This window comes from Entelurus aequoreus, linkage group LG25 (assembly GCF_033978785.1).
Source record: "Entelurus aequoreus isolate RoL-2023_Sb linkage group LG25, RoL_Eaeq_v1.1, whole genome shotgun sequence".
NCBI classification, from domain to species: domain Eukaryota; kingdom Metazoa; phylum Chordata; class Actinopteri; order Syngnathiformes; family Syngnathidae; genus Entelurus; species Entelurus aequoreus.
Genome location: NC_084755.1, coordinates 1,356,798 through 1,383,227, shown reverse-complemented (window position 1 = coordinate 1,383,227; position 26,430 = coordinate 1,356,798). Strand labels below are relative to the sequence as shown.

The window sequence follows — 26,430 nt, the reverse complement described above, 5'->3', positions numbered from 1 at the left end:
TTTATATTTTTTGGACCAAAACCCTTTGGGGTCCCCGGGATCAAGCTTGAGTGGAGGCCTAAATGTATATTTTTTATACATATATTGTTTTTTTTAAATGAAAAATATCAAAATGGCCCCCGCTTGCTTTGATTTTTCAGTGTGCGGCCCTCAGTGGAAAAAGTTTGGACACCCCTGGTCTAGGTGGTTCTCCTAAAGCTTTAGTAAAACTTGATAATATTCCTATTCTGTCTTGGTGGTCCTTCTTACTCAGCATATATGTCAGGGGTCACCAACGCAGTGCCCGCGGGCACCAGGTAGCCCGTAAGGACCAGATGAGTAGCCCGCTGGCCTGTTCTAAAAATAGCTCAAATAGCAGCACTTACCAGTGAGCTGCCTCTATTTTTTAAATTGTATTTATTTACTAGCAATCTGGTCTCGCTTTGCCCGACATTTTTAATTCTAAGAGAGACAAAACTCAAATAGAATTTGAAAATCCAAGAAAATATTTTAAAGACTTTGGTCTTCACTTGTTTAAATAAATTCATGTATTTTTGTACTTTCAGAAAGACAATTTTACAGAAAAAATACAACCTTAAAAATGATTTTAGGATTTTTAAACACATATACCTTTTTACCTTTTAAATTCCTTCCTCTTCTTTCCTGACAATTTAAATCAATGTTCAAGTAATTGTTTTTTTTTTATTGTAAAGAATAATAAATACATTTTAATTTAATTCTTCATTTTAGCTTAAGTTTTTCGACGAAGAATATTTGTAAAATATTTCTTCAAACTTATTATGATCAAAATTCAAAAAAAATATTCTGGCAAATCTAGAAAATCTGTAGAATCAAATTTAAATCTTATTTCAAAGTCTTTTGAATTTCTTTTAAAATTTTTGTTCTGGAAAATCTAGAAGAAATAATGATTTGTCTTTGTTAGAAATATAGCTTGGTCCAATTTGTTTTATATTCTAACAAAGTGCAGATTGTATTTTAACCTATTTAAAACATGTCATCAAAATTCTAAAATTAATCTTAATCAGGAAGAATTACTAATGATGTTCCATAAATTATTTTTTTAATTTTTTCAAAAAGATTCGAATTAGCTAGTTTTTGTCTTCTTTTTTTCGGTTGAATTTTGAATTTTAAAGAGTCGAAATTGAAGATAAACTATGTTTCAAAATTCAATTGTCATTTTTTTCGTGTTTTCTCCTCTTTTAAACTGTTCAATTAAGTGTAAATATCATTAATTATTAATAATAACATAGAGTTAAAGGTAAATTGAGGAAATTGGCTATTTCTGCAATTTATTTAAGTGTGTATCAAACTGGTAGCCCTTCGCATTAATCACTACCCAAGAAGTAGCTCTTGGTTTCAAAAAGGTTGGTGACCCCAGATATATGTCATCGAAATGTACATTTTTGATCGCGACTGTATCACAATGAAACCGTAGAGATGCAACAACGCCGGATCCTCACATGTGCAATAATTGGTGTTGCTCTCAGCGGGCTCCTTCACTACCTAGCTCCCTCTTCACCGGACCGCTCATGCCTCGCTCACTCCTGGCCCTTTAGCTGAATTACCCACTGAGCGATCATTGTGAAGCACCCAGGAAGTGATGCTCCTCGTCCAGGTTGAAAGCCCGGTCGGCCCGTGCGCTGAATACAACCTCAGAGGCGGCGCCGCTGCTTATTCACGCGTATGCAAAACAGGCTCCGGTTGAACTAAATGCCGTGTTTGATGATGAAAGTTGCGTAGCCATGAAAGGATGTTTCTGCATGTAAACACTGGGTCTCCCCTGGTAATAACAGCACTACGGGAAAGGATAAAAGGCGGGGGTTTTTTTGTGTGTGCCATTTACATGACGTCACGCGACAAGCCCTATCGGTGTGCCTCAGAGGACATCATCATAACTAATCTACTCGCCGCATCTAATCGCGGAGGGGAATCAACTTTTAATCCGGTGAGCCTGCTTATAGGGATCACTGGCCGCACCACTCTACTGTAATGAGCTCCTTCATTTGTGTGCGCATGTGTGTGTGTTTGGATGTTGTGTTTGATATCCTAATGCCTTGTCATGTTTCATTTACCAGGGAAAACACTCACACTCCATCAGAACTAACACAGCTTTCCAACAGAGCCTGCAGAACAGCGGCTCAATACTGCACACTTTTAACCACCTCACTTCATTGGCAACAATGGCTTATGGAGAATAAACATTTTATTATCGGCCGATATATGCGTTAAAATGTAATATCGGAAATTATCGGTATCGTTTTTTTTATTATCGGTATTGTTTTTTTTGTTAGTTTAAAAAAAAAAAAAATTAAATCCACATAAAAAACACAAGATACACTTACAATTAGTGCACCAACCCAAAAAACCTCCCTCCCCCATTTACACTCATTCACACAAAAGGGTTGTTTCCTTCTGTTATTAATATTCTGGTTCCTACATTATATATCAATATATATCAATACAGTCTGCAAGGGATACAGTCCGTAAGCACACATGATTGTGCGTGCTGCTGCTCCACTAATAGTACTAACCTTTAACAGTTAATTTTACTCATTTTCATTCATTACTAGTTTCTATGTAACTGTTTTTATATTGTTTTACTTTCTTTTTTATTCAAGAAAATGTTTTTAATTTATTTATCTTATTTTACTAATTTTTTTAAAAAGTAACTTATCTTCACCATACCCGGTTGTCCAAATTAGGCATAATAATGTGTTAATTTTAATTTATTTATCTTATTTTACTAATTTTTTTTAAAAAAGTACCTTATCTTCACCATACTTGGTTGTCCGAATTAGGCATAATAATGTGTTAATTCCACGACTGCATATATCGGTTGATATCGGTATCGGTTGATATCGGTATCGGTAATTAAAGAGTTGGACAATATCGGAATATCGGATATCGGCAAAAAGCCATTATCGGACATCCCTAATTTTCTTCACATTCAAAACTATTTTTCCAATGCTAATTGTTATATATTGTATATATGATATAAACATATAATATATCATATACTGTACATATATTATGTAAATATTAGAGATGTCCGATAATGTATTTTTTGCCGATATTCCGATATTGTCCAACTCTTAATTACCGATTCCGATATCAACCGATACCGATATATACAGTCGTGGATGCAATGGACGTCGAGTCGGTCTGACGTAATAGTGTGAGAGTCCAGTCCATAGTGGATCTAACATAATAGTGTGAGAGTCCAGTCCATAGTGGATCTAACATAATAGTGTGAGTCCAGTCCATAGTGGATCTAACATAATAGTGTGAGAGTCCAGTCCATAGTGGATCTAACATAATAGTGTGAGAGTCCAGTCCATAGTGGATCTAACATAATAGTGTGAGAGTCCAGTCCATAGTGGATCTAACATAATAGTGAGAGAGTCCAGTCCATAGTGGATCTAACATAATAGTGTGAGAGTCCAGTCCATAGTGGATCTAAAATAATAGTGTGAGAGTCCAGTCCATAGTGGATCTAACATAATAGTGTGAGAGTCCAGTCCATAGTGGATCTAACATAATAGTGTGAAAGTCCAGTCCATAGTGGATCTGACATAATAGTGTGAGAGTCCAGTCCATAGTGGATCTAACATAATAGTGTGAGAGTCCAGTCCATAGTGGATCTAACATAATAGTGAGAGTCCAGTCCATAGTGGATCTAACATAATAGTGAGAGTCCAGTCCATAGTGGATCTAACATAATAGTGTGAGAGTCCAGTCCATAGTGGATGTAACATAGTAGTGTGAAAGTCTAGTCCATAGTGGATCTAACATAATAGTGTGGGAGTCCAGTCCATAGTGGATCTAACATAATAGTGTGAGAGTCCAGTCCATAGTGGATCTAACATAATAGTGTGGGAGTCCAGTCCATAGTGGATCTAACATAATAGTGTGAGAGTCCAGTCCATAGTGGATCTAACATAATAGTGTGAGAGTCCAGTCCATAGTGGATCTAACATAATAGTGTGGGAGTCCAGTCCATAGTGGATCTAACATAATAGTGTGAGAGTCCAGTCCATAGTGGATCTAACATAATAGTGTGGGAGTCCAGTCCATAGTGGATCTAACATAATAGTGTGAGAGTCCAGTCCATAGTGGATCTAACATAATAGTGTGAGAGTCCAGTCCATAGTGGATCTAACATAATAGTGTGAGAGTCCAGTCCATAGTGGATCTAACATAATAGTGAGAGAGTCCAGTCCATAGTGGATCTAACATAATAGTGTGAAAGTCCAGTCCATAGTGGATCTGACATAATAGTGTGAGAGTCCAGTCCATAGTGGATCTAACATAATAGTGTGAGAGTCCAGTCCATAGTGGATCTAACATAATAGTGAGAGTCCAGTCCATAGTGGATCTAACATAATAGTGTGAAAGTCTAGTCCATAGTGGATCTAACATAATAGTGAGAGAGTCCAGTCCATAGTGGATCTAACATAATAGTGAGAGAGTCCAGTCCATAGTGGATCTAACATAATAGTGTGAGAGTCCAGTCCATAGTGGATCTAACATAATAGTGTGAGAGTCCAGTCCATAGTGGATCTAACATAATAGTGTGAGAGTCCAGTCCATAGTGGATCTAACATAATAGTGTGAGAGTCCAGTCCATAGTGGATCTAACATAATAGTGTGAGAGTCCAGTCCATAGTGGATCTAACATAATAGTGTGAGAGTCCAGTCCATAGTGGATCTAACATAATAGTGTGAGAGTCCAGTCCATAGTGGATCTAACATAATAGTGTGAGAGTCCAGTCCATAGTGGATCTAACATAATAGTGAGAGAGTCCAGTCCATAGTGGATCTAACATAATAGTGTGAGAGTCCAGTCCATAGTGGATCTAAAATAATAGTGTGAGAGTCCAGTCCATAGTGGATCTAACATAATAGTGTGAGAGTCCAGTCCATAGTGGATCTAACATAATAGTGTGAAAGTCCAGTCCATAGTGGATCTGACATAATAGTGTGAGAGTCCAGTCCATAGTGGATCTAACATAATAGTGTGAGAGTCCAGTCCATAGTGGATCTAACATAATAGTGAGAGTCCAGTCCATAGTGGATCTAACATAATAGTGTGAAAGTCTAGTCCATAGTGGATCTAACATAATAGTGTGGGAGTCCAGTCCATAGTGGATCTAACATAATAGTGTGAGAGTCCAGTCCATAGTGGATCTAACATAATAGTGTGGGAGTCCAGTCCATAGTGGATCTAACATAATAGTGTGAGAGTCCAGTCCATAGTGGATCTAACATAATAGTGTGAGAGTCCAGTCCATAGTGGATCTAACATAATAGTGTGGGAGTCCAGTCCATAGTGGATCTAACATAATAGTGTGAGAGTCCAGTCCATAGTGGATCTAACATAATAGTGTGGGAGTCCAGTCCATAGTGGATCTAACATAATAGTGTGAGAGTCCAGTCCATAGTGGATCTAACATAATAGTGTGAGAGTCCAGTCCATAGTGGATCTAACATAATAGTGTGAGAGTCCAGTCCATAGTGGATCTAACATAATAGTGAGAGAGTCCAGTCCATAGTGGATCTAACATAATAGTGTGAAAGTCCAGTCCATAGTGGATCTGACATAATAGTGTGAGAGTCCAGTCCATAGTGGATCTAACATAATAGTGTGAGAGTCCAGTCCATAGTGGATCTAACATAATAGTGAGAGTCCAGTCCATAGTGGATCTAACATAATAGTGTGAAAGTCTAGTCCATAGTGGATCTAACATAATAGTGAGAGAGTCCAGTCCATAGTGGATCTAACATAATAGTGAGAGAGTCCAGTCCATAGTGGATCTAACATAATAGTGTGAGAGTCCAGTCCATAGTGGATCTAACATAATAGTGTGAGAGTCCAGTCCATAGTGGATCTAACATAATAGTGTGAGAGTCCAGTCCATAGTGGATCTAACATAATAGTGTGAGAGTCCAGTCCATAGTGGATCTAACATAATAGTGTGAGAGTCCAGTCCATAGTGGATCTAACATAATAGTGTGAGAGTCCAGTCCATAGTGGATCTAACATAATAGTGTGAGAGTCCAGTCCATAGTGGATCTAACATAATAGTGTGAGAGTCCAGTCCATAGTGGATCTAACATAATAGTGAGAGTCCAGTCCTTAGTGGATCTAACATAATAGTGTGAGAGTCCAGTCCATAGTGGATCTAACATAATAGTGTGAGAGTCCAGTCCATAGTGGATCTAACATAATAGTGTGAAAGTCCAGTCCATAGTGGATCTAACATAATAGTGAGAGACCAGTCCTTAGTGGATCTAACATAATAGTGTGAGAGTCCAGTCCATAGTGGATCTAACATAATAGTGTGAGAGTCCAGTCCATAGTGGATCTAACATAATAGTGAGAGTCCAGTCCATAGTGGATCTAACATAATAGTGTGAGAGTCCAGTCCATAGTGGATCTAACATAATAGTGTGAGAGTCCAGTCCATAGTGGATCTAACATAATAGTGTGAGAGTCCAGTCCATAGTGGATCTAACATAATAGTGAGAGTCCAGTCCTTAGTGGATCTAACATAATAGTGTGAGAGTCCAGTCCATAGTGGATCTAACATAATAGTGAGAGTCCAGTCCATAGTGGATCTAACATAATAGTGAGAGTCCAGTCCTTAGTGGATCTAACATAATAGTGTGAGAGTCCAGTCCATAGTGGATCTAACATAATAGTGAGAGTCCAGTCCATAGTGGATCTAACATAATAGTGTGAAAGTCCAGTCCATAGTGGATCTAACATAATAGTGTGAAAGTCCAGTCCATAGTGGATCTAACATAATAGTGTGAGAGTCCAGTCCATAGTGGATCTAGCATTATATTGTGAATGTCCAGTCCATAGTAGATCTAACATTATAGGGTGAGAGTCCAGTCCATAGTGGATCTAACATAATAGTGTGAGAGTCCAGTCCATAGTGGATCTAACATAATAGTGTGAGAGTCCAGTCCATAGTGGATCTAACATAATAGTGAGAGTCCAGTCCATAGTGGATCTAACATAATAGTGAGAGTCCAGTCCATAGTGGATCTAACATAATAGTGAGAGTCCAGTCCATAGTGGATCTAACATAATAGTGTGAGAGTCCAGTCCATAGTGGATCTAACATAATAGTGTGAAAGTCCAGTCCATAGTGGATCTGACATAATAGTGTGAGAGTCCAGTCCATAGTGGATCTAACATAATAGTGTGAGAGTCCAGTCCATAGTGGATCTAACATAATAGTGTGGGAGTCCAGTCCATAGTGGATCTAACATAATAGTGTGAGAGTCCAGTCCATAGTGGATCTAACATAATAGTGTGAGAGTCCAGTCCATAGTGGATCTAACATAATAGTGAGAGTCCAGTCCATAGTGGATCTAACATAATAGTGTGAAAGTCTAGTCCATAGTGGATCTAACATAATAGTGAGAGAGTCCAGTCCATAGTGGATCTAACATAATAGTGAGAGAGTCCAGTCCATAGTGGATCTAACATAATAGTGTGAGAGTCCAGTCCATAGTGGATCTAACATAATAGTGTGAGAGTCCAGTCCATAGTGGATCTAACATAATAGTGTGAGAGTCCAGTCCATAGTGGATCTAACATAATAGTGTGAGAGTCCAGTCCATAGTGGATCTAACATAATAGTGTGAGAGTCCAGTCCATAGTGGATCTAACATAATACTGTGAGAGTCCAGTCCATAGTGGATCTAACATAATAGTGTGAGAGTCCAGTCCATAGTGGATCTAACATAATAGTGTGAGAGTCCAGTCCATAGTGGATCTAACATAATAGTGTGAGAGTCCAGTCCATAGTGGATCTAACATAATAGTGTGAGAGTCCAGTCCATAGTGGATCTAACATAATAGTGAGAGTCCAGTCCATAGTGGATCTAACATAATAGTGTGAGAGTCCAGTCCATAGTGGATCTAACATAATAGTGTGAAAGTCCAGTCCATAGTGGATCTGACATAATAGTGTGAGAGTCCAGTCCATAGTGGATCTAACATAATAGTGTGAGAGTCCAGTCCATAGTGGATCTAACATAATAGTGTGAGAGTCCAGTCCATAGTGGATCTAACATAATAGTGTGAGAGTCCAGTCCATAGTGGATCTAACATAATAGTGAGAGTCCAGTCCATAGTGGATCTAACATAATAGTGAGAGTCCAGTCCATAGTGGATCTAACATAATAGTGTGAGAGTCCAGTCCATAGTGGATCTAACATAATAGTGTGAAAGTCCAGTCCATAGTGGATCTGACATAATAGTGTGAGAGTCCAGTCCATAGTGGATCTAACATAATAATGTGAGAGTCCAGTCCATAGTGGATCTAACATAATAGTGAGAGTCCAGTCCATAGTGGATCTAACATAATAGTGTGAGAGTCCAGTCCATAGTGGATCTAACATAATAGTGTGAGAGTCCAGTCCATAGTGGATCTAACATAATAGTGAGAGTCCAGTCCATAGTGGATCTAACATAATAGTGTGAAAGTCTAGTCCATAGTGGATCTAACATAATAGTGAGAGAGTCCAGTCCATAGTGGATCTAACATAATAGTGAGAGAGTCCAGTCCATAGTGGATCTAACATAATAGTGTGAGAGTCCAGTCCATAGTGGATCTAACATAATAGTGTGAGAGTCCAGTCCATAGTGGATCTAACATAATAGTGTGAGAGTCCAGTCCATAGTGGATCTAACATAATAGTGTGAGAGTCCAGTCCATAGTGGATCTAACATAATAGTGTGAGAGTCCAGTCCATAGTGGATCTAACATAATAGTGTGAGAGTCCAGTCCATAGTGGATCTAACATAATAGTGTGAGAGTCCAGTCCATAGTGGATCTAACATAATAGTGTGAGAGTCCAGTCCATAGTGGATCTAACATAATAGTGTGAGAGTCCAGTCCATAGTGGATCTAACATAATAGTGAGAGTCCAGTCCATAGTGGATCTAACATAATAGTGAGAGTCCAGTCCATAGTGGATCTAACATAATAGTGTGAGAGTCCAGTCCATAGTGGATCTAACATAATAGTGTGAAAGTCCAGTCCATAGTGGATCTGACATAATAGTGTGAGAGTCCAGTCCATAGTGGATCTAACATAATAGTGTGAGAGTCCAGTCCATAGTGGATCTAACATAATAGTGTGAGAGTCCAGTCCATAGTGGATCTAACATAATAGTGTGAGAGTCCAGTCCATAGTGGATCTAACATAATAGTGAGAGTCCAGTCCATAGTGGATCTAACATAATAGTGAGAGTCCAGTCCATAGTGGATCTAACATAATAGTGTGAAAGTCCAGTCCATAGTGGATCTGACATAATAGTGTGAGAGTCCAGTCCATAGTGGATCTGACATAATAATGTGAGAGTCCAGTCCATAGTGGATCTAACATAATAGTGAGAGTCCAGTCCATAGTGGATCTAACATAATAGTGTGAGAGTCCAGTCCATAGTGGATCTAACATAATAGTGTGAGAGTCCAGTCCATAGTGGATCTAACATAATAGTGTGAGAGTCCAGTCCATAGTGGATCTAACATAATAGTGTGAAAGTCTAGTCCATAGTGGATCTAACATAATAGTGAGAGAGTCCAGTCCATAGTGGATCTAACATAATAGTGAGAGAGTCCAGTCCATAGTGGATCTAACATAATAGTGTGAGAGTCCAGTCCATAGTGGATCTAACATAATAGTGTGAGAGTCCAGTCCATAGTGGATCTAACATAATAGTGTGAGAGTCCAGTCCATAGTGGATCTAACATAATAGTGTGAGAGTCCAGTCCATAGTGGATCTAACATAATAGTGTGAGAGTCCAGTCCATAGTGGATCTAACATAATAGTGTGAGAGTCCAGTCCATAGTGGATCTAACATAATAGTGTGAGAGTCCAGTCCATAGTGGATCTAACATAATAGTGTGAGAGTCCAGTCCATAGTGGATCTAACATAATAGTGTGAGAGTCCAGTCCATAGTGGATCTAACATAATAGTGTGAGAGTCCAGTCCATAGTGGATCTAACATAATAGTGTGAGAGTCCAGTCCATAGTGGATCTAACATAATAGTGTGAGAGTTCAGTCCATAGTGGATCTAACATAATAGTGAGAGTCCAGTCCATAGTGGATCTAACATAATAGTGTGAGAGTCCAGTCCATAGTAGATCTAACATAATAGTGAGAGTCCAGTCCATAGTGGATCTAACATAATAGTGTGAGAGTCCGGTCCATAGTGGATCTAACATAATAGTGAGAGTCCGGTCCATAGTGGATCTAACATAATAGTGAGAGTCCAGTCCATAGTGGATCTAACATAATAGTGAGAGTCCGGTCCATAGTGGATCTAACATAATAGTGAGAGTCCGGTCCATAGTGGATCTAACATAATAGTGTGAGAGTCAAGTCCATAGTAGATCTAACATAATAGCGTGAGAGTCCAGTCCATAGTGGATCTAACATAATAGTGTGAGAGTCCAGTCCATAGTGGATCTAACATAATAGTGTGAGAGTCCAGTCCATAGTGGATCTAACATAATAGTGAGAGTCCGGTCCATAGTGGATCTAACATAATAGAGTCCAGTCCATAGTGGGGCCAGCAGGAGACCATACTGATCAGAGACAGGTCAGCAGCGCAGAGACGTCCCCGACCTTCTTCTCAGGGTTCTGCTGTGGTCTTGTCATAGCCAACACAGATCTCCAACAGTAAATAGCCTGATTTCAAGTCTGTGCTAACGATCCTGAGGAATGGTTCTTTCTGCTCTCAACTCATCTCCTCTTCCCGTGTCGGTGTGCGTTCAGTCTCCACGAGTGACACCATGGATCATGTCCATGTTCTCTGATCATTCTCCAACCAAGTCTGGGGTTCACTTCAGTACAGAGGAGGAGGGAAAGACGTGAACATGTTTACCATGCAGTACTGCAGTGTTATGAAGCGATGTCATACTGTATGTCTCAGAAATGATTGAAGTGGCGTTGTGGAAATGACACTCCACTTTGTACACACAAGCAGTTCAATAATTAGCCCCCTGCTGTGTACATCAAATCAGCTGTCACTTTGCTGCCCAACATTTCCGAATAATAATGAGATGTTATTACAGCTGCCGTGGCAACATGGCAGTTAGTGGCTGACTGGGATTTAGATGAGTGTTCCTTCTGCCTCGGTTTTAAAGCTGCAGCACTTAACTTACGGTCTTAGTAGGTTAATTGGTTCTTAACTTTCTGCACTTGTATCTCAAATCAGCGTCTCTTGCTGAAATTAATTGAAATCAATGTTATTGGTGCTCGCCTCCCAAAACAGCATTTTAAAATGTAACACGCCTTTTGAAAAGAAATGGTTATACAAAAGCCAAAAGCAGTGAAGTTGTCACGTTGTGTAATTCGTAAACAAAATTAAGGATTTGCAAAATCCTTTTCAACTTACGCTACCGTTCAAAAGTTTGGGGTCACATTGAAATGTCCTTATTTTTGAAGGAAAAGCACTGTACTTTTCAATGAAGATAACTTTAAACTAGTCTTAACTTTAAAGAAATACACTCTATACATTGCTAATGTGGTAAATGACTATTCTAGCTGCAAATGTCTGGGGCCGTACTTATCAAGCTTCTTAGAATTACTCCTAAGAAGTCTGCTAAGAGTTGACTTAAGAGTAAATAAATTCTTGGCTGAAAGCTGCACTTAAAAGTTAGTTATCAAGCGTCTTACTCACACTTTCAGCGAAGTGTAGGACTGAATCTTAAGTGTCACACTCAGAGCTGAATTACGACATTACTATGTGCCGTAAACGCAATTTTAGGTGACGTCATTTCTGTGTCCATAGAAATGACCAATCACGGAATGGAATCCGTTGTCTAAGAATAAAGAAATATCTTGGAAATATTTAAGTGGACAATGGGAGTGTATATTTTGACAATAAACTACAAAATAATACAAAACAAACTAGTCCCCGCCGGCACTCACGCTACCGCTCCCTCTCTTCTCTCGCCCACACACTCACTGACGTCACTCACCTCACGGCCACACACATACGCTACTGTCATAACATTTTCTTTCCAATTCATTAATTAGGCAACTAATTTGAAACTGGTGTGGGTGGCTCTATATATACTAGCCCACTGCAGACACATGCAGAAATCAACAAGGAATCGAAAAGTATTAAATCTGTGACAAAAATAATATCCGCTCTGTCTAAACGATACCGTTTGATCAGCTGCTCGTCATAAAAAAAAAAAAAACTTTGTTCCGTTCCCTGAACGTTGGCGCACGTCTCTCTCGCCTCAGTGCCATCCCCTGCTGGCAACTCCTAACCACTTAAGACACCTCTGAAGGTCTCTTAAATATCGTGGAGAGTAGGAGTGAGTCTTAGACTTAAGAACGTTGATAAAAAGCTTTTATTCTTAAGTTTGAGAGTAGGACTAAATTTTGCAAATTCTCAAGACTTAAGTGTAAAATGGCACTCTAAGAAGCTTGATAAGTACGGCCCCTGGTTTTTAGTGCAATATCTACATAGGTGTATAGAGGCCCATTTCCATCAACTATCACTCCAGTGTTCTAATGGTACAATTAGGGCTGCAACAACTAATCGATTAAAATCGATTATAAAAATAGTTGCCGATTAATTTAGTCATCGATCCGTTGGATCTATGCTATGCGCATGCGCAGAGGCTTTTAAAAAAAAAAAAAAAAAAAAAAATTAAAAAAAAATATTTTTTATTTTTAAATAAACCTTTATTTATAAACTGCAACATGTACAAACAGCTGAGAAACAATAATCAAAATAAGTATGGTGCCAGTATGCTGTTTTTTTTTAAATAAAATACTGGAAAGGACAGAAATGTAGTTTGTCTCTTTTATCCGATTATTAATCGATTAATCGAAGTAATAATCAACAGATTAATCGATTATCAAATTAATCGTAAATTGCAGCCCTAGGTACAACGTGTTTGCTCATTGGCTCAGAAGGCTAATTGATGATTAGAAACCCCTTGTGCAATCATGTTCACACATCTGAAAACACTTTAGCTCGTTACAGAAGCTACAAAACTGACCTTCCTTTGAGCAGATTGAGTTTCTGGAGCATCACATTGGTGGGGTCAATTAAACGCTCAAAATGGCCAGAAAAAGAGAACTTTCATCTGAAACTTGACAGTTTATTCTTGTTCTTAGAAATGAAGGCTATTCCACAAAATTGTTTGGGTGACCCCAAACTTTTGAACGGTAGTGTATATTCAATTGAATAGACTGCAAAGACAAGATATTTCATGTTCACACTGAGAAACTTTGTTATTTTTTGCAAATAATCATGAACTTCGAATTGAATGGCAGCAACACATTGCAAAAAAGGCTTTTTTTTTTACCACTGTGTTACATGGCCTTTCCTTTTAACAACACTCAGTAAAGGTTTCGAAACTGAGGAGACACATTTTTGAAGTGGAATTCTTTCCCATTCTTGCTTGATGTACAGCTTAAGTTGTTCAACAGTCTCCCTTCTCATATTTTAGCCTTCATATTTTCAATGTCTGGACTACAGGCAGGCCAGTCTAGTACCCGCACTCTTTTACTATGAAGCCACGCTCTTGTAACACGTGGCTTGGCATTGTCTTGCTGAAATAAGCAGGGGCGTCCATGGTAACGTTGCTTGGATGGCAACATATGTTGCTCCAAAAGCTGTATGTACCTTTCAGCATTAATGGTGCCTTCACAGATGTGTAAGTTACCCATGTCTTGGCCACTAATACACCCCCATACCATCACACATGCTGGCTTTTACACTTTGCGCCTAGAACAATCCGGATTGTTCTGGTCCGGAGGACACAACGTCCACAGTTTCCAAAAACAATTTGAAATGTGGACTCGTCAGACCACAGAACACTTTTACGCTTTGCATCAGTCCATCTTAGATGAGCTCGGGCCCAGCGAAGCCGGCGGCATTTCTGGGTGTTGTTGATAAATGGCTTTGGCTTTGCATAGTAGAGTTTTAACCTGCACTCACAGATGTAGCGACCAACTGTAGTTACTGACAGTGGTTTTCTGACGTGTTCCTGAGCCCACGTGGTGATATCCTTTACACACTGATGTCGCTTTTTGATGCATTCAATGTTGGTTTTCAGCCTTGCTGCTTACGTGCAGTGATTTCTCCAGATTCTCTGAACCTTTTGATGATATTACGGAGCGTAGATGGTGAAATCCCTAAATTCCTTGCAATAGCTGTTTGAGAAATGTTGTTCTTAAACAGTTTGCTCAGGCATTTGTTGACAAAGTGGTGACCCTCGCCCCGTCCTTGTTTGTGAATGACTGAGCATTTCATGGAAGCTGCTTTTATACCCAATCATGGCACCCACCTGTTCCCAATTAGCCTGTTCACCTGTGGGATGTTCCAAATAAGTGTTTTGATGAGCATTCCTCAACTTTCTCAGTCTTGTTTTCCATCTGGCAATCTGATGGACCAGTCTGGGTTTGGAGGTTGCCAGGAGAACGCTACATTTCGGACTGCATTGGGCCGAGTGTGAAATTTGGTGGAGGAGGAATTATGGTGTGGGGTTGTTTTTTCAGGAGTTGGACTTGGCCCCTTATGTCAGGTTCAAACACTGATGACATCTATTAAACAAGACAAGAGGCAACGAATCAAACGGAGGCAGAATTCAATTTGGACTCAATATTGAGGAGAAAACGTGTCGACCTGTAACCTCTTACAGTGTCACCCACGCTCTGCCAAAAGATTGCACTCCTCCTTCTTTATTTGACTTTCTCCCCCCCACCTGACCACAGCTGCTTTCAGAGGGCAGTGGGTCGTAAACATCGTTGCCAACGAACGAGATTTCTCTACAGAATTTCCTCTCTGGTCAACAAAAGCACCTTGAGGATTCTGGCGGGAACTCTCGTTCAACCCTTTTTCGATTACGCATGCACCTCCTGGTACCCCAGCACCTCCAAAACCCTCAAATCTAAACTCCAAACATCTCAGAACAAGCTAGTCAGGTTACTTCTAGACCTCCACCCCAGATCCCACCTCACTCCTACCCACTTCTCTAAAGTGGGCTGGCTCAAGGTGGAGTCAAGTCAAGTCAAGTCAAGTCAACTTTATTTATATAGCACATTTTCAACAACTGTTTAGGTTGCACCAAAGTGCTTTACAGGTTAAAAAAGCATGGAGCAAACAAAAAACAAAACAAAAAAAAAAACCCACTACAAAAAAAAACAACAACTAAGCAAAACAAAAAAACAAACAAACAAAGAACATAAACAATGAGTGTGCTAAACAAGACAATGCAAATGCAATACGGTAAAAGGGGTCGAATAAAAAGTTTTAAAAAAAAAAAATTTGCAGAAAAAATAAATAAAAATAATAATAATAAAAGTGCTACAAAGTGGACAGAGTTAAACAACTTGCACTGAGCCTAGTCTATAAAATCCGCTACACCTCCCTGATACCGAAGTACATGTCAAACTACTTCCTTAACGTAAATGACCGCCCTAACCACAACACCAGGGGGAGCTCCACTAAACACGTTAAACCCAGATTCCGAACTAACAAAGGTCTTAACTCATTCTCCTTCTATGCCACATCAATGTGGAATGCGCTCCCAACTGGTATAAAAGAAAGGGCATCTCTATCCTCCTTCAAAACCGCAATAAAAGTTCACCTCCAGGCAGCTACAACCCTAAACTAACACCCTCCCCGGATTGCTAATAATCAAATGTAAACAATCAAATGCAGATACTTTTTCTTATGCCTTCTGATCTCTCTCTCTCTCTCTCTCTCTCTCTCTCTCTCTCTCTCTCTCTCTCTCTCTCTCTCTCTCTCTCTCTCTCTCTCTCTCTCTCTCTCTCTCTCTCTCTGTCTATGTCCACTACTTGATGTCCATATCCTACCCCCCCGCCCCTCCTCCTCACCCCTGATTGTAAATAATGTAAATAATTCAATGTGATTATCTTGTGTGATGACTGTATTATGATGATAGTATGATAGTATATATCTGTATCATGAATCAATTTAAGTGGACCCCGACTTAAACAAGTTGAAAAACTTATTCGGGTGTTACCATTTAGTGGTCAATTGTACGGAATATGTACTTCACTGTGCAACCTACTAATAAAAGTCTCAATCAATCAATCAATCAATCAAAGCCTTCAGTTACAGAACAGTTCAAAAGAAGATGTCGTAAAATACTTCAAAAAGAGTTCGTCTGGAAATTGGGCAGATCCTGCCATCTGTCCGCTTTGAAGTCACGGTGGAGTTTTACGAGCCTTCCTCCTGGTAGGCCCCAAAGACAGCTCCCGTCCCCCTGCCAGGAACTCAATGTGATACAAAGCTTTTGGGATCATTTAGAAACAATTATTCTAACACCTTAGTTCCAGTGAAAGGAACTTTGAAGGCTCCAGGATACCAGAACACGTTGGACGATTCCATGGGATGGCACTTCAAGTTCATATGTGAGTAAAGGCAGGTGGCCAAATACTTTTGGCAGGTAGAAGGATGAATAAACGAAGGTCCTGGCACTGAATTTGTTTCCATCAGCAACTCACAGGTTCGCCGTTCACCCGAGGGTTGACATAGTTAGAAGAATGTGGCGAGTCGTCGCAGCAAAAAGCTGATATTGTCAAAATGAGAAAACTAGACGGGAGGTAGATATTATCTCCTTTATTGCCGCCCCAGTCACGGGTGCTCGCGAGGCTCTTTGAGGATAAACCCACTCAGAATACAAGGAGCCAAAATGGAATACAAAAGGAGGAAGACCCAGAAGGACCAGGACAGGACAGGAGAGGCATGAATTACCGCACCATCTGTTTTTTTTTTTTTTTTTTCTACCTCCCTCCTCCCTACGGTGATACTTCAGCAAACGTCGGATGCCAACGAGCAAAAAATAGAAAAGCATCATGCTAATTAGAATGTTCCTGCACCCATAATTTGCCTGCCAATCACACCTAACGACTCAACAAATCCCTTTTTTGCTGTGTGTGTTCTTTTATTTCTACCCTTCTTGAGACATCAAGAAGGAAAAGTAGCTTCCATATGAGGAAATGGCGCTGTGAGGATCCTGTTCCTGGACTTCTCGAGTGCCTTTAATACTATCCAGCCCCGCCTGCTCCAGGACAAGCTGGACAGAATGCGAGTGGATCCCTGCCTGGTTGCCTGGATTTCAGACTACCTCACCGATAGGCCACAGTACGTCAGACTGAAGGACATCACATCTGACACTGTGATCAGCAGCACCGGAGCACCGCAGGGAACGGTGCTGGCCCCTCTTCTCTTCACCCTGTACACCGCGGACTTCTGCTACAACTCAGAGCTGTGTCACATCCAGAAGTACGCGGATGACACAGCCATCGTCGGGTGCATCAGGGACGGCAGAGAGGAGGAGTTTCGGAGGCTGGTGAGGGACTTTGTTGTCTGGTGCCACAGGAACCTCTTGCAGCTCAACCCTTCAAAGACCAAGGAGCTGGTCATTGACTTTGGGAGGTCGAGTCCAAGGTCACAACCTATTGTGATCGAGGGAGTCGAGGTACAGACCGTGGACTCATTCAAGTACCTCGGGGTGTGGGTGGACAACAAGCTGGACTGGACTGTTAACACGGACCACTTGTACAGGAAAGGACAGAGCAGGCTGTACTTCCTGAGGAGGCTGCACTCCTTCAACGTCTGTAAAAAACTATTGTGGATGTACTACCAGTCTGTGGTTGCCAGTGTTCTGTACTACATCGTAGTGTGCTGGGGGGCAGTATATCTAAGAAGGACAGCTCCAGACTGGAGAAACTGATCAGGCGGGCCGGTTCTACGATCGGACTAAAACTGGACTCACTGGTGACGGTGGCAGAGAAGAGGACTGTGGAAAAAGTAGTGAGCATCCTGGATGATGCCAGTCACCCTCTGCATACCGTTGTCAGTAGCCAGAGGAGCCTGTTCAGTGCTAGACTGCTTCATCCCAAGTGCAGGACTAATAGACTAAAAAACTCCTTTGTCCCACACGCCATTAGACCGTACAACTCCTCTCTGGGAGGGAGGGGGGTACTAGAATGACGGGGGATGCAAAACAATAACCGTGTAATACGTTTTCATAACATGGTCACTAATGCCTAGTTTCTCTTGTTATATTCTTATTCTACTGTTATATTTGTATTCTCATTGATGCTTTTTCTTTTTATTCTATTGTAATATTTTTCTATTTTGTTTCCATTTATACCCCCATTATTTACTTTTTTAAATTCGATCTCAATTCTGTACACTGCTGCTGGAATTTTAATTTTCCTGAGGGAACTCTCCTGAAGGAATCAATAAAGTACTATCTAGCTATCTATCTAGGAGGTGTGAACAAGTTAGGACCGAAATCATGGTCCCAATACGGAAAAAACCATTGCATCTAATAGAGAGCCAAATACTAGAGCAGTGGTTCTTAACCTGGGTTGGATGGAACCCTAGGGGTTCGGTGAGTCGGGCTCAGGGGTTCGGCGGAGGTCGAGACACACCCGACTCATCGTGTAAATAAAAACTTCTCCCTATCGGCGTATTACGGATACGGCAACAGCTGACTGGTTTTCAGATGTGTTTGTTTTGTTGTTTGAACAAGGTGATGTTCATGCACGCTTCATTTTGCGCACCAGTAAAATCAATCAATCAATCATCCATCCATCCATCCATCTTCTTCCGCTTATCCGAGGTCGGGTCGCGGGGGCAGCAGCCTAAGCAGGGAAGCCCAGACTTTCCTCTCCCCAGCCACTTCGTCCAGCTCCTCCCGGGGGATCCCAAGGCGTTCCCAGGCCAGCCGGGAGACATAGTCTTCCCAACGTGTCCTGGTGTCTTCCCCGTGGCCTCCTACCGGTTGGACGTGCCCTAAACACCTCCCTAGGGAGGCGTTCGGGTGGCATCCTGACCAGATGCCCGAACCACCTCATCTGGCTCCTCTCCATGTGGAGGAGCAGCGGCTTTACTCTGAGCTCCCCCCGGATGGCAGAGCTTCTCACCCTATCTCTAAGGGAGAGCCCCGCCACCCGGTGGAGGAAACTCATTTCGGCCGTCCTTTCGGTCATAACCCAAAGCTCATGACCATAGGTGAGGATGGGAACGTAGATCGACCGGTAAATTGAGAGCTTTGCCTTCCGGCTCAGCTCCTTCTTCACCACAACGGATCGATACAGCGTCCGCATTACTGAAGACGCCGCACCGATCCGCCTGTCGATCTCACGATCCACTCTTCCCCCACTCGTGAACAAGACTCCTAGGTACTTGAACTCCTCCACTTGGGGCAGAGTCTCCTCCCCAACCCGGAGATGGCACTCCACCCTTTTCCGGGCGAGAACCATGGATTCGGACTTGGAGGTGCTGATTCTCATCCCAGTCGCTTCACACTCGGCTGTGAACCGATCCAGCGAGAGCTGAAGATCCTGGCCGGATGAAGCCATCAGGACCACATCATCTGCAAAAAGCAGTCAATCAATCAATCAATCAATGTTTATTTATATAGCCCTAAATCACAAGTGTCTCAAAGGGCTGCACAAGCCACAACGACATCCTCGGTACAGAGCCCGCATACGGGCAAGTAAAACTCACCCCAGTGGGACGTCGTTGGTCTCGGCTAGACCAACGACGTCAAGATTGTTGTCTCTAATGACCTCATTAACTAATAACGTTTTGGAGGATAATGATCTTATGTTTAAAAAGCCCATATTATAAGTAGTGGGATGTTTTGTGGAGTTTTTGTTGAAATTATCCGTAGTAGCAATATTAATAATGTTACGTTTATTATGCGTAGTGCACTTTAAATAGTTTCGACCATATCTAGGAATTGATATTGAGGAATTGATAGCTTAACGGACTCCATTTTAGCGCTTCTTTGAGGATTAGCCTTTAGCTTTGTTGTTAGCCCCGCTAACAACAAAGCCTTTAGCCCGGCATCCCCGCTTTTGGTTTCGAACACATCGCTTACGTCTCTTTCGTTGACGGTCCCCGCTGGTAGTGGACCCCGCTGCTTCAAAGGCCACTGCGGGATGTAGCTCGCGAAGAATTCCCAAGCTAGCGAGGAGGTCCACCGTACACGCATCTTTCAGCCCAAAATGGCCCGATCTCTCCACATCCAGAATCGTATGTCGGTCGTAAGTGATCACGGAGTGACCACGCTGTGAGCCAGCCATGAAATTGACTGAATTGACGGGTAATTTTTGCCAAATCGGTCTACACTTCCAAGAGCGCCTGCAAGAAGCTGCCGCTATCAAGCGCCGCCATCTTACTTAAAGTAGTCGTAACATGGTAACACTTTAGTATGGGGAACATATTCACCATTAATTAGTTGCTTATTAACATGCAAATTAGTAACATATTGGCTCTTAATTACTCATTATTAAAGGCCTACTGAAACCCACTACTACCGACCACGCAGTCTGATAGTTTATATATCAATGATGAAATCTTAACATTGCAACACATGCCAATACGGCCGGGTTAACTTATAAAGTGACATTTAAAATTTCCCGGGAAATATCCGGCTGAAACGTCGCGGTATGATGACGTATGCGCGTGACGAAGGCAGTTGAACGCGTCATCTTGGAATAGGTCCCTCCCAATTTAAACAGCTCTGTTTTAATCGCTAATTTCCACAGTATTCAGGACATCTGTGTTGGTGAATCTTTTGGAAATTTGTTCAATTAACAATGGAGACTGCAAAAAAGAGAGTTGTAGGGAAGCGGTGTGTTGCTGCTGGATGTAGCAACACAAACCAAAACACAACCGGTGTTTCATTGTTTCTTTTCCCAAAAGATGGCGGCCAAGCTTTACTATGGAACAAAGAAGTCAAGCGAACACGGTTGGATTGGACGACACATACGAAGTACAGTGTATTATGCAGCGAACATTTCGAAAGATCATGTTTCGAAGAGGGTCCCTTGCGAATGGCAGAAATGGGAATCAGCACTCGTCGACTCGTGCTGAAGAAAGGTGCGAAGCCAACTATTTTCGATAGACCACGGACAAGTCCGGAGCACCCGACCCCCTCCACAAGCGGACAGACTGGGCACATGAGGTCTGCATTTGCCAAAAGGGAAAGGAAGAGGGTAAGAATCTTGATATCCAGTTTTCATAGTCAGACTACACTGTTCCAATATCCATTTCTTTGTTCTCAATTGTTGAAACCCCCCCACCTCCACACCCCGGATTGTAAATAATGTAAATAATTCAATGTGATTATCTTGTGTGATGACTGTATTATGATGATAGTATATATATGATAGTATATATCTGTATCATGAATCAATTTAAGTGGACCCCGACTTAAACAAGTTGAAAAACTTATTGGGGTGGTACCATTTAGTGGTCAATTGTACGGAATATGTACTTCACTGTGCAACCTACTAATAAAAGTCTCAATCAATCAACCAAAACTAACACACACAGTCATAGACTACTCCAGTGGTTCTCAACCTTTTTTCAGTGATTTTCCCCTGTGAACATTTTTTTAATTCAAGTACCCCCTAATCAGAGCAAAGCATTTTTGGTTGAAAAAAAGAAAAAAAATACAGCACTATGTCATCAGTTTCTGATTTATTAAATTGTATAACAGTGCAAGATATTGCTAATTTGTAGTGGTCTTTCTTGAACTATTTGGAAAAAAAGATATAAAAATAACTAAAAACTTGTTGAAAAATAAACAAGTGATTCAATTATAAATAATATTTTGTACACATAGAAGTAATCATCAACTTAAAGTGCCCTCTTTGGGGATTGTAATAGAGATCCATCTGGATTCATGAACTTAATTCTAAACATTTATTTTGTTGAAGTATTATTCAATAAATATATTTATAAAGGATTTTTGAATTGTTGCTATTTTTATAATATTTAAAAAAAAATCTCTCGTACCCCTTGGCATACCTTCAAGTATCCCCAAGGGTATGCGTACCCCCATTTGAGAACCACTGGACTACTCCATGAACAATGAAATAAATTAACAATAAAATAGTCTACATATAATTATTGCTTCAAGTTCTAGTCAAGTTCTTCTGCAGTATAAAGTATCGTACATTTACTGACATTACTGTCAATAGTGTCAATACTGTCAATAGATTACAATAGACAATAATATAAAGTATTGTACATTTGTACATTTACAGACAATAGATCAGATCATGGACAGTACGACTACGGCATCAGTGGCGGATGCGGTGGATGAACCAATGGCAATGGCACTAGATTTGCCTGATGAGGAGGGCGATCAAGATCAGGTTCGATTTGTTTTCCTAATCAATGTTCAAATGGATTACAGTTCAAGCCCAATCCAAAAGTATTCATAATTAATGTAAATGAGGTATCCATATTACATGTAGCTGTTTCTCCATTTCCAGGGAAATACAAGAGAACAAGGATGCCAGACGGACTGGGTACCGATTGGGACAGCACCAACAGCAATGACCAGTAGCAAGAGCACCCAAACAGGGAAAATACATCATAGATCAAAGGGTATGTCTATTTCGGTGACGAACATGATTCTGCACATCACAGTACACATTGCACGCTGCCTGTGCAGAGTAGAGTAGACAGATAAATTAGGTGATTCAAAGACAATAATTATTATGTGATTCTAGTTTAATTTTAACAGATTATATAAAACAACTTGTGCTTGATTTTATTGCTAGGACACCAGGTGACCCCAGATATCCTCGAGAGGGTTAGAGCTCGGCCGGCCAGGGTTAGTGAAGTCCCATTGTCAAGTGTAGCAGCTCCATCTGACAGCCCCGAGATGCAGACTAACATAGCAGCTCCAGGTGTGTCTGGAATGCAAGCCAAGCTACGACCACCTCCTGCATTGTTTGATGAAGGACCAGCATCAAGTCCCACTGCGCCTTTTGTTGGTGGTTCTTCCGATGACAGCTATGTGCCGAGTGAGTCAACGACATCGGATCCGTGTCAATCTGACGGGTCGCCAGATCGCCCATGTACTCACCAGATGCATGAAGAGGGCTGCCACAAGGAACCGAAGTACATCATCTTTGAGTCGTGCCTCCAGAGTCTCGTCAAGTGGTGTCACTGTCCAGTCTGTGGCAGCCAGGACATAAGCCCTTCTTGGGATTCGAACGGTACACAGCTGACCATGACTCTTCAATGTGCATCATGTGACCAGAGGAGTAGTTGGAGCAGCCAGCCAAACATTGGCCCTTATGCCGCGGGCAACATCCTGCTGTCTGCTGGCATCCTCTTCGCTGGGGCATCTTCTGGCAAGGTGTTGCAAGTGCTGAACAGCATCGGAGTGGTCACGTATGTGAAGAGGACATTTTTCAACCACCAGGAGCTCATCCTGCAGCCAGCCATCAAAAAGGTGTGGGAGGAACAGCAACGGACGCACCTCACCATGCTGCAGGTGGAAGGCCGACCCCTCGTCCTTGGTGGTGATGGGCGAGCAGACAGTCCGGGACACAGCGCCAAGTTCGGTACCTACACCACAATGGAGCTTGTGGCCAATGTGGTTCTCGACCTTCAGGTTGTACAGGTACGACCATATAATCTCACTAAAACACTAGTAACACAATAAGCAGATAAGGGATTTTCCAGAATTATCCTAGTAAATTTGTCTAATAACATTAACCATTTCAATGTATACTAAGCCCCTTTTTCATTTTTTTCTTTGCTCATTCCTTTTCTGTTATATATATTTCAGAGCAACGAATGTCTTGGCAGCTACCATATGGAGATGGAAGGACTGAAGAGGATGGTGGAACTGCTGATCAGCTGGGACCTGGATGTCGGGGTGCTGGTGACAGACCGACACAGACAGATCGCTAAATGGATTCGTGAAAACATGCCCAATACACGGCACTGCTATGACATCTGGCATGTTGCAAAATGTTAGTTGGATTATTTGTATGCATGACAAGTTGTGAAGTAGTGTGTACATATCAGTGATCAGATGAATGCGATATTGTATTTAATCCACAAATTTCTGTTTTTTTCTGTTTGTAGCCATCGGAAAGAAACTGAAGGCCATCGCCAAGCATAAGGACTGTGAAGACCTGAAGCCCTGGGTGCAAAGTATAATCAACCACCTCTACTGGGCAGCAGTGTCTACACCGCCTGGAGAGGGGGAACTTCTGGTTGCCAAGTGGAAGTCTGTGGAGCGACACATTCAGAACATCCACAAGGACCATGGCGACCTCTTCCCAATTTGTACTCATGGACAACTGCAACGGCAAAAGAAATGGCTCAAACAAAGTGAGTAGGCAAATAAGTTGCCCGAAAGCAGTGAGGGACTAGCAGTATTTTCCTGCACATCTTTTGAAAGTCAAAAAATTCAGATAAACTTGTAAGTAAATAACCAGTTTAAGTTGACTGGAACATTTTTGTAGAAACGTTGTTCTATTTTAAATTTATGTTTAGGTTCACGCTCAGCAGTGAAACTGGAGGAGGTGGTCAACAACAAGTCCCTGCTAAAAGATATCGCCATGCTGTCGGGTGAACACCAGACTTCCAAGGTGGAGGCGTTCCATAGCCTTGTCATACAGGTGAGAATTAGACTGATCGCCTGTAGGTGGTGTCGGTGGTTACCACCTGCCACTAGGACTTTGGTGGCCAGGGAGCAAAATACTAGAGCATACTAAATGAAGCCTTGATACAGTCAGTGTAAGCAAGAGAATGTTGGAGGTCCAACATAGTGGCTGGCATCTTGGTGAGAAAGATTGCAAACAATTCTGGCGTGGTGTTAACATTGAAAACAAAACAGCTTCATTACTGCAGGAGATCAAGCTTTAATAGCTGACTATTAACAGTTTAATACACAAACATTTGTATTCAAATTTACAAACAATTTATAAATTTACACACACATTGTATGGACGCATGACTGAATAAAGTGTCTTTTATCTTATACAGTTCGCACCGAAAATGTATGTCTTCTCATACATCGGAATGCTGTGCAGGTATGTTTCCACACTAATCTAAGTGTCACTAGTGTGTGCCATACTTTAGTACTAATTATTACATTATTCTGTTACCACACCTAGGAACCTGCTTGCTGGGCTGCACTGGAACGAAAATTCGAGCCGCCCTATAGCCACTACACAAGCGGGTGCTGAGCGCTATGCAGTACGCTACCCGAAGTATAAAGCAGGGGGCCATGTGGTCAAGAAAATCGCGACAGAGCCAACATACCGTAAGTGTAGAGGACACAAAACATGTAAACACTTGACACTTTGTATCATGATAATAATACTGTCAAGTTTCACTCTCCATGAGTATATTATGTTGTGAGCAGGAACATGTACAATTGTATTTTGCAGGCTACGTAGATGACTTGATCAGGGAGGTTGTTGCTGGCTGCAGACAGACCCCTGACGAGAGAACACCACTCAGCGTCACTGTGGATGTGCCTCCCTTCCTCTGCGATGAACTGGAGAAGCCAGACAAGGAGGAAGCCATCGCCAAGCACAGGAGTCGCTTCGGTAAGTGTGAAATGCCCTCCCGGTAACAGTTAGAGATGCTACCTCAGTAGAAGCATTTAAGTCCCATCTTAAAACTCATTTGTATACTCTAGCCTTTAAATAGACCCCCTTTTTAGACCAGTTGATCTGCCGTTTCTTTTCTTTTCTCCTCTGCCCCCCCCCCACGTGGAGGGGTTATTCCGGTGACCATGGATAAAGTGCTGGCTGTCCAGAGTTGGGACCCGGGGTATACCGCTCGCCTGTGCATCGGTTGGGGACATCTGCGCTGCTGACCCGTCTCCGCTCGGGGTGGCCTCCTGCTGGCTCCACTGGACCCTCACTAATATGTTAGACCCACTCGACATCCATTGCTTTCGGTCTCCCCTAGAGGGGGGGGGTTACCCACATATGCGGTCCTCTCCAAGGTTTCTCATAGTCATTCACATCGACGTCCTACTGGGGTGAGTTTTCCTTGCCCGTGTGTGGGCTCTGTACCGAGGATGTCGTTGTGGCTTGTGCGGCCCTTTGAGACATTTGTGATTTAGTGCTATATAAATAAACATTGATTGATTGACTGATTGATTGATTGATTGATTTTATTGATTAAGTACAGTGGCCATGTAGATTCTGTTGCAGTCACTGCACGTCTTGGAACCCCGTGTAGTCCATCGATGGGAATGTTGTCCTAATCTTATGTACTACACAAGCTGGTAGTACCACCCTTATGTCCTTTCCCAGATATCCCCAGCAGAAGCGGACAAACTGTCGATAGGCTGTGTGTCGTCTCCGCCTGCAAGTAGCAAATGATGGCAGCTGTTATTATCCGGACATGGATACACAGTGACTCACTGTTCTCTGAGATTCAAAAGACATTGTCATGCATTCTATTCATTTGTCATTTACTGTTGCAGTAAATTGTAAATATTGTTGACATCTACGGTCCATCTATGTAATACTTCTATGATATATAATGTCATGTGCATTGTAGCACAGTACATTTCACAGAATAAGAATAAGATAAGAAAGTGCTCAT

General features: G+C 41.6%; 2 protein-coding genes across 4 annotated transcripts in view; one reads left to right on the top strand and one right to left on the bottom strand.

Moving 5' to 3' along the window:
* The window catches only part of LOC133642565 (uncharacterized), a 194,471-nt gene extending 168,499 nt beyond the window's left edge, over window positions 1-25,972 (top strand). The window contains exons 2-11 of one of the 3 annotated variants that reach the window (XM_062036832.1): window positions 20,890-21,044; window positions 22,101-22,211; window positions 22,332-22,446; window positions 22,623-23,473; window positions 23,642-23,828; window positions 23,944-24,192; window positions 24,358-24,482; window positions 24,850-24,896; window positions 24,981-25,129; window positions 25,257-25,972. In XM_062036832.1, coding sequence (XP_061892816.1) covers window positions 20,892-21,044; window positions 22,101-22,211; window positions 22,332-22,446; window positions 22,623-23,473; window positions 23,642-23,828; window positions 23,944-24,192; window positions 24,358-24,482; window positions 24,850-24,896; window positions 24,981-25,129; window positions 25,257-25,444 — 2,175 coding nt within the window. In that variant the 5' untranslated portion in view covers window positions 20,890-20,891 and the 3' untranslated portion in view covers window positions 25,445-25,972. Of the gene's footprint in view, window positions 1-20,756; window positions 21,045-22,100; window positions 22,212-22,331; window positions 22,447-22,622; window positions 23,474-23,641; window positions 23,829-23,943; window positions 24,193-24,357; window positions 24,483-24,849; window positions 24,897-24,980; window positions 25,130-25,256 lie in introns of those variants that run through there. The other 2 variants (XM_062036831.1, XM_062036830.1) reach the window with 2 other exon arrangements.
* Window positions 19,330-26,430, bottom strand: part of LOC133642566 (centrosomal protein of 112 kDa-like) — a 212,218-nt gene continuing 205,117 nt past the window's right edge. The window contains exon 21 of the mRNA XM_062036834.1: window positions 19,330-19,414. Coding sequence (XP_061892818.1) covers window positions 19,400-19,414 — 15 coding nt within the window. The 3' untranslated portion in view covers window positions 19,330-19,399. The remainder of the gene's footprint in view (window positions 19,415-26,430) is intronic.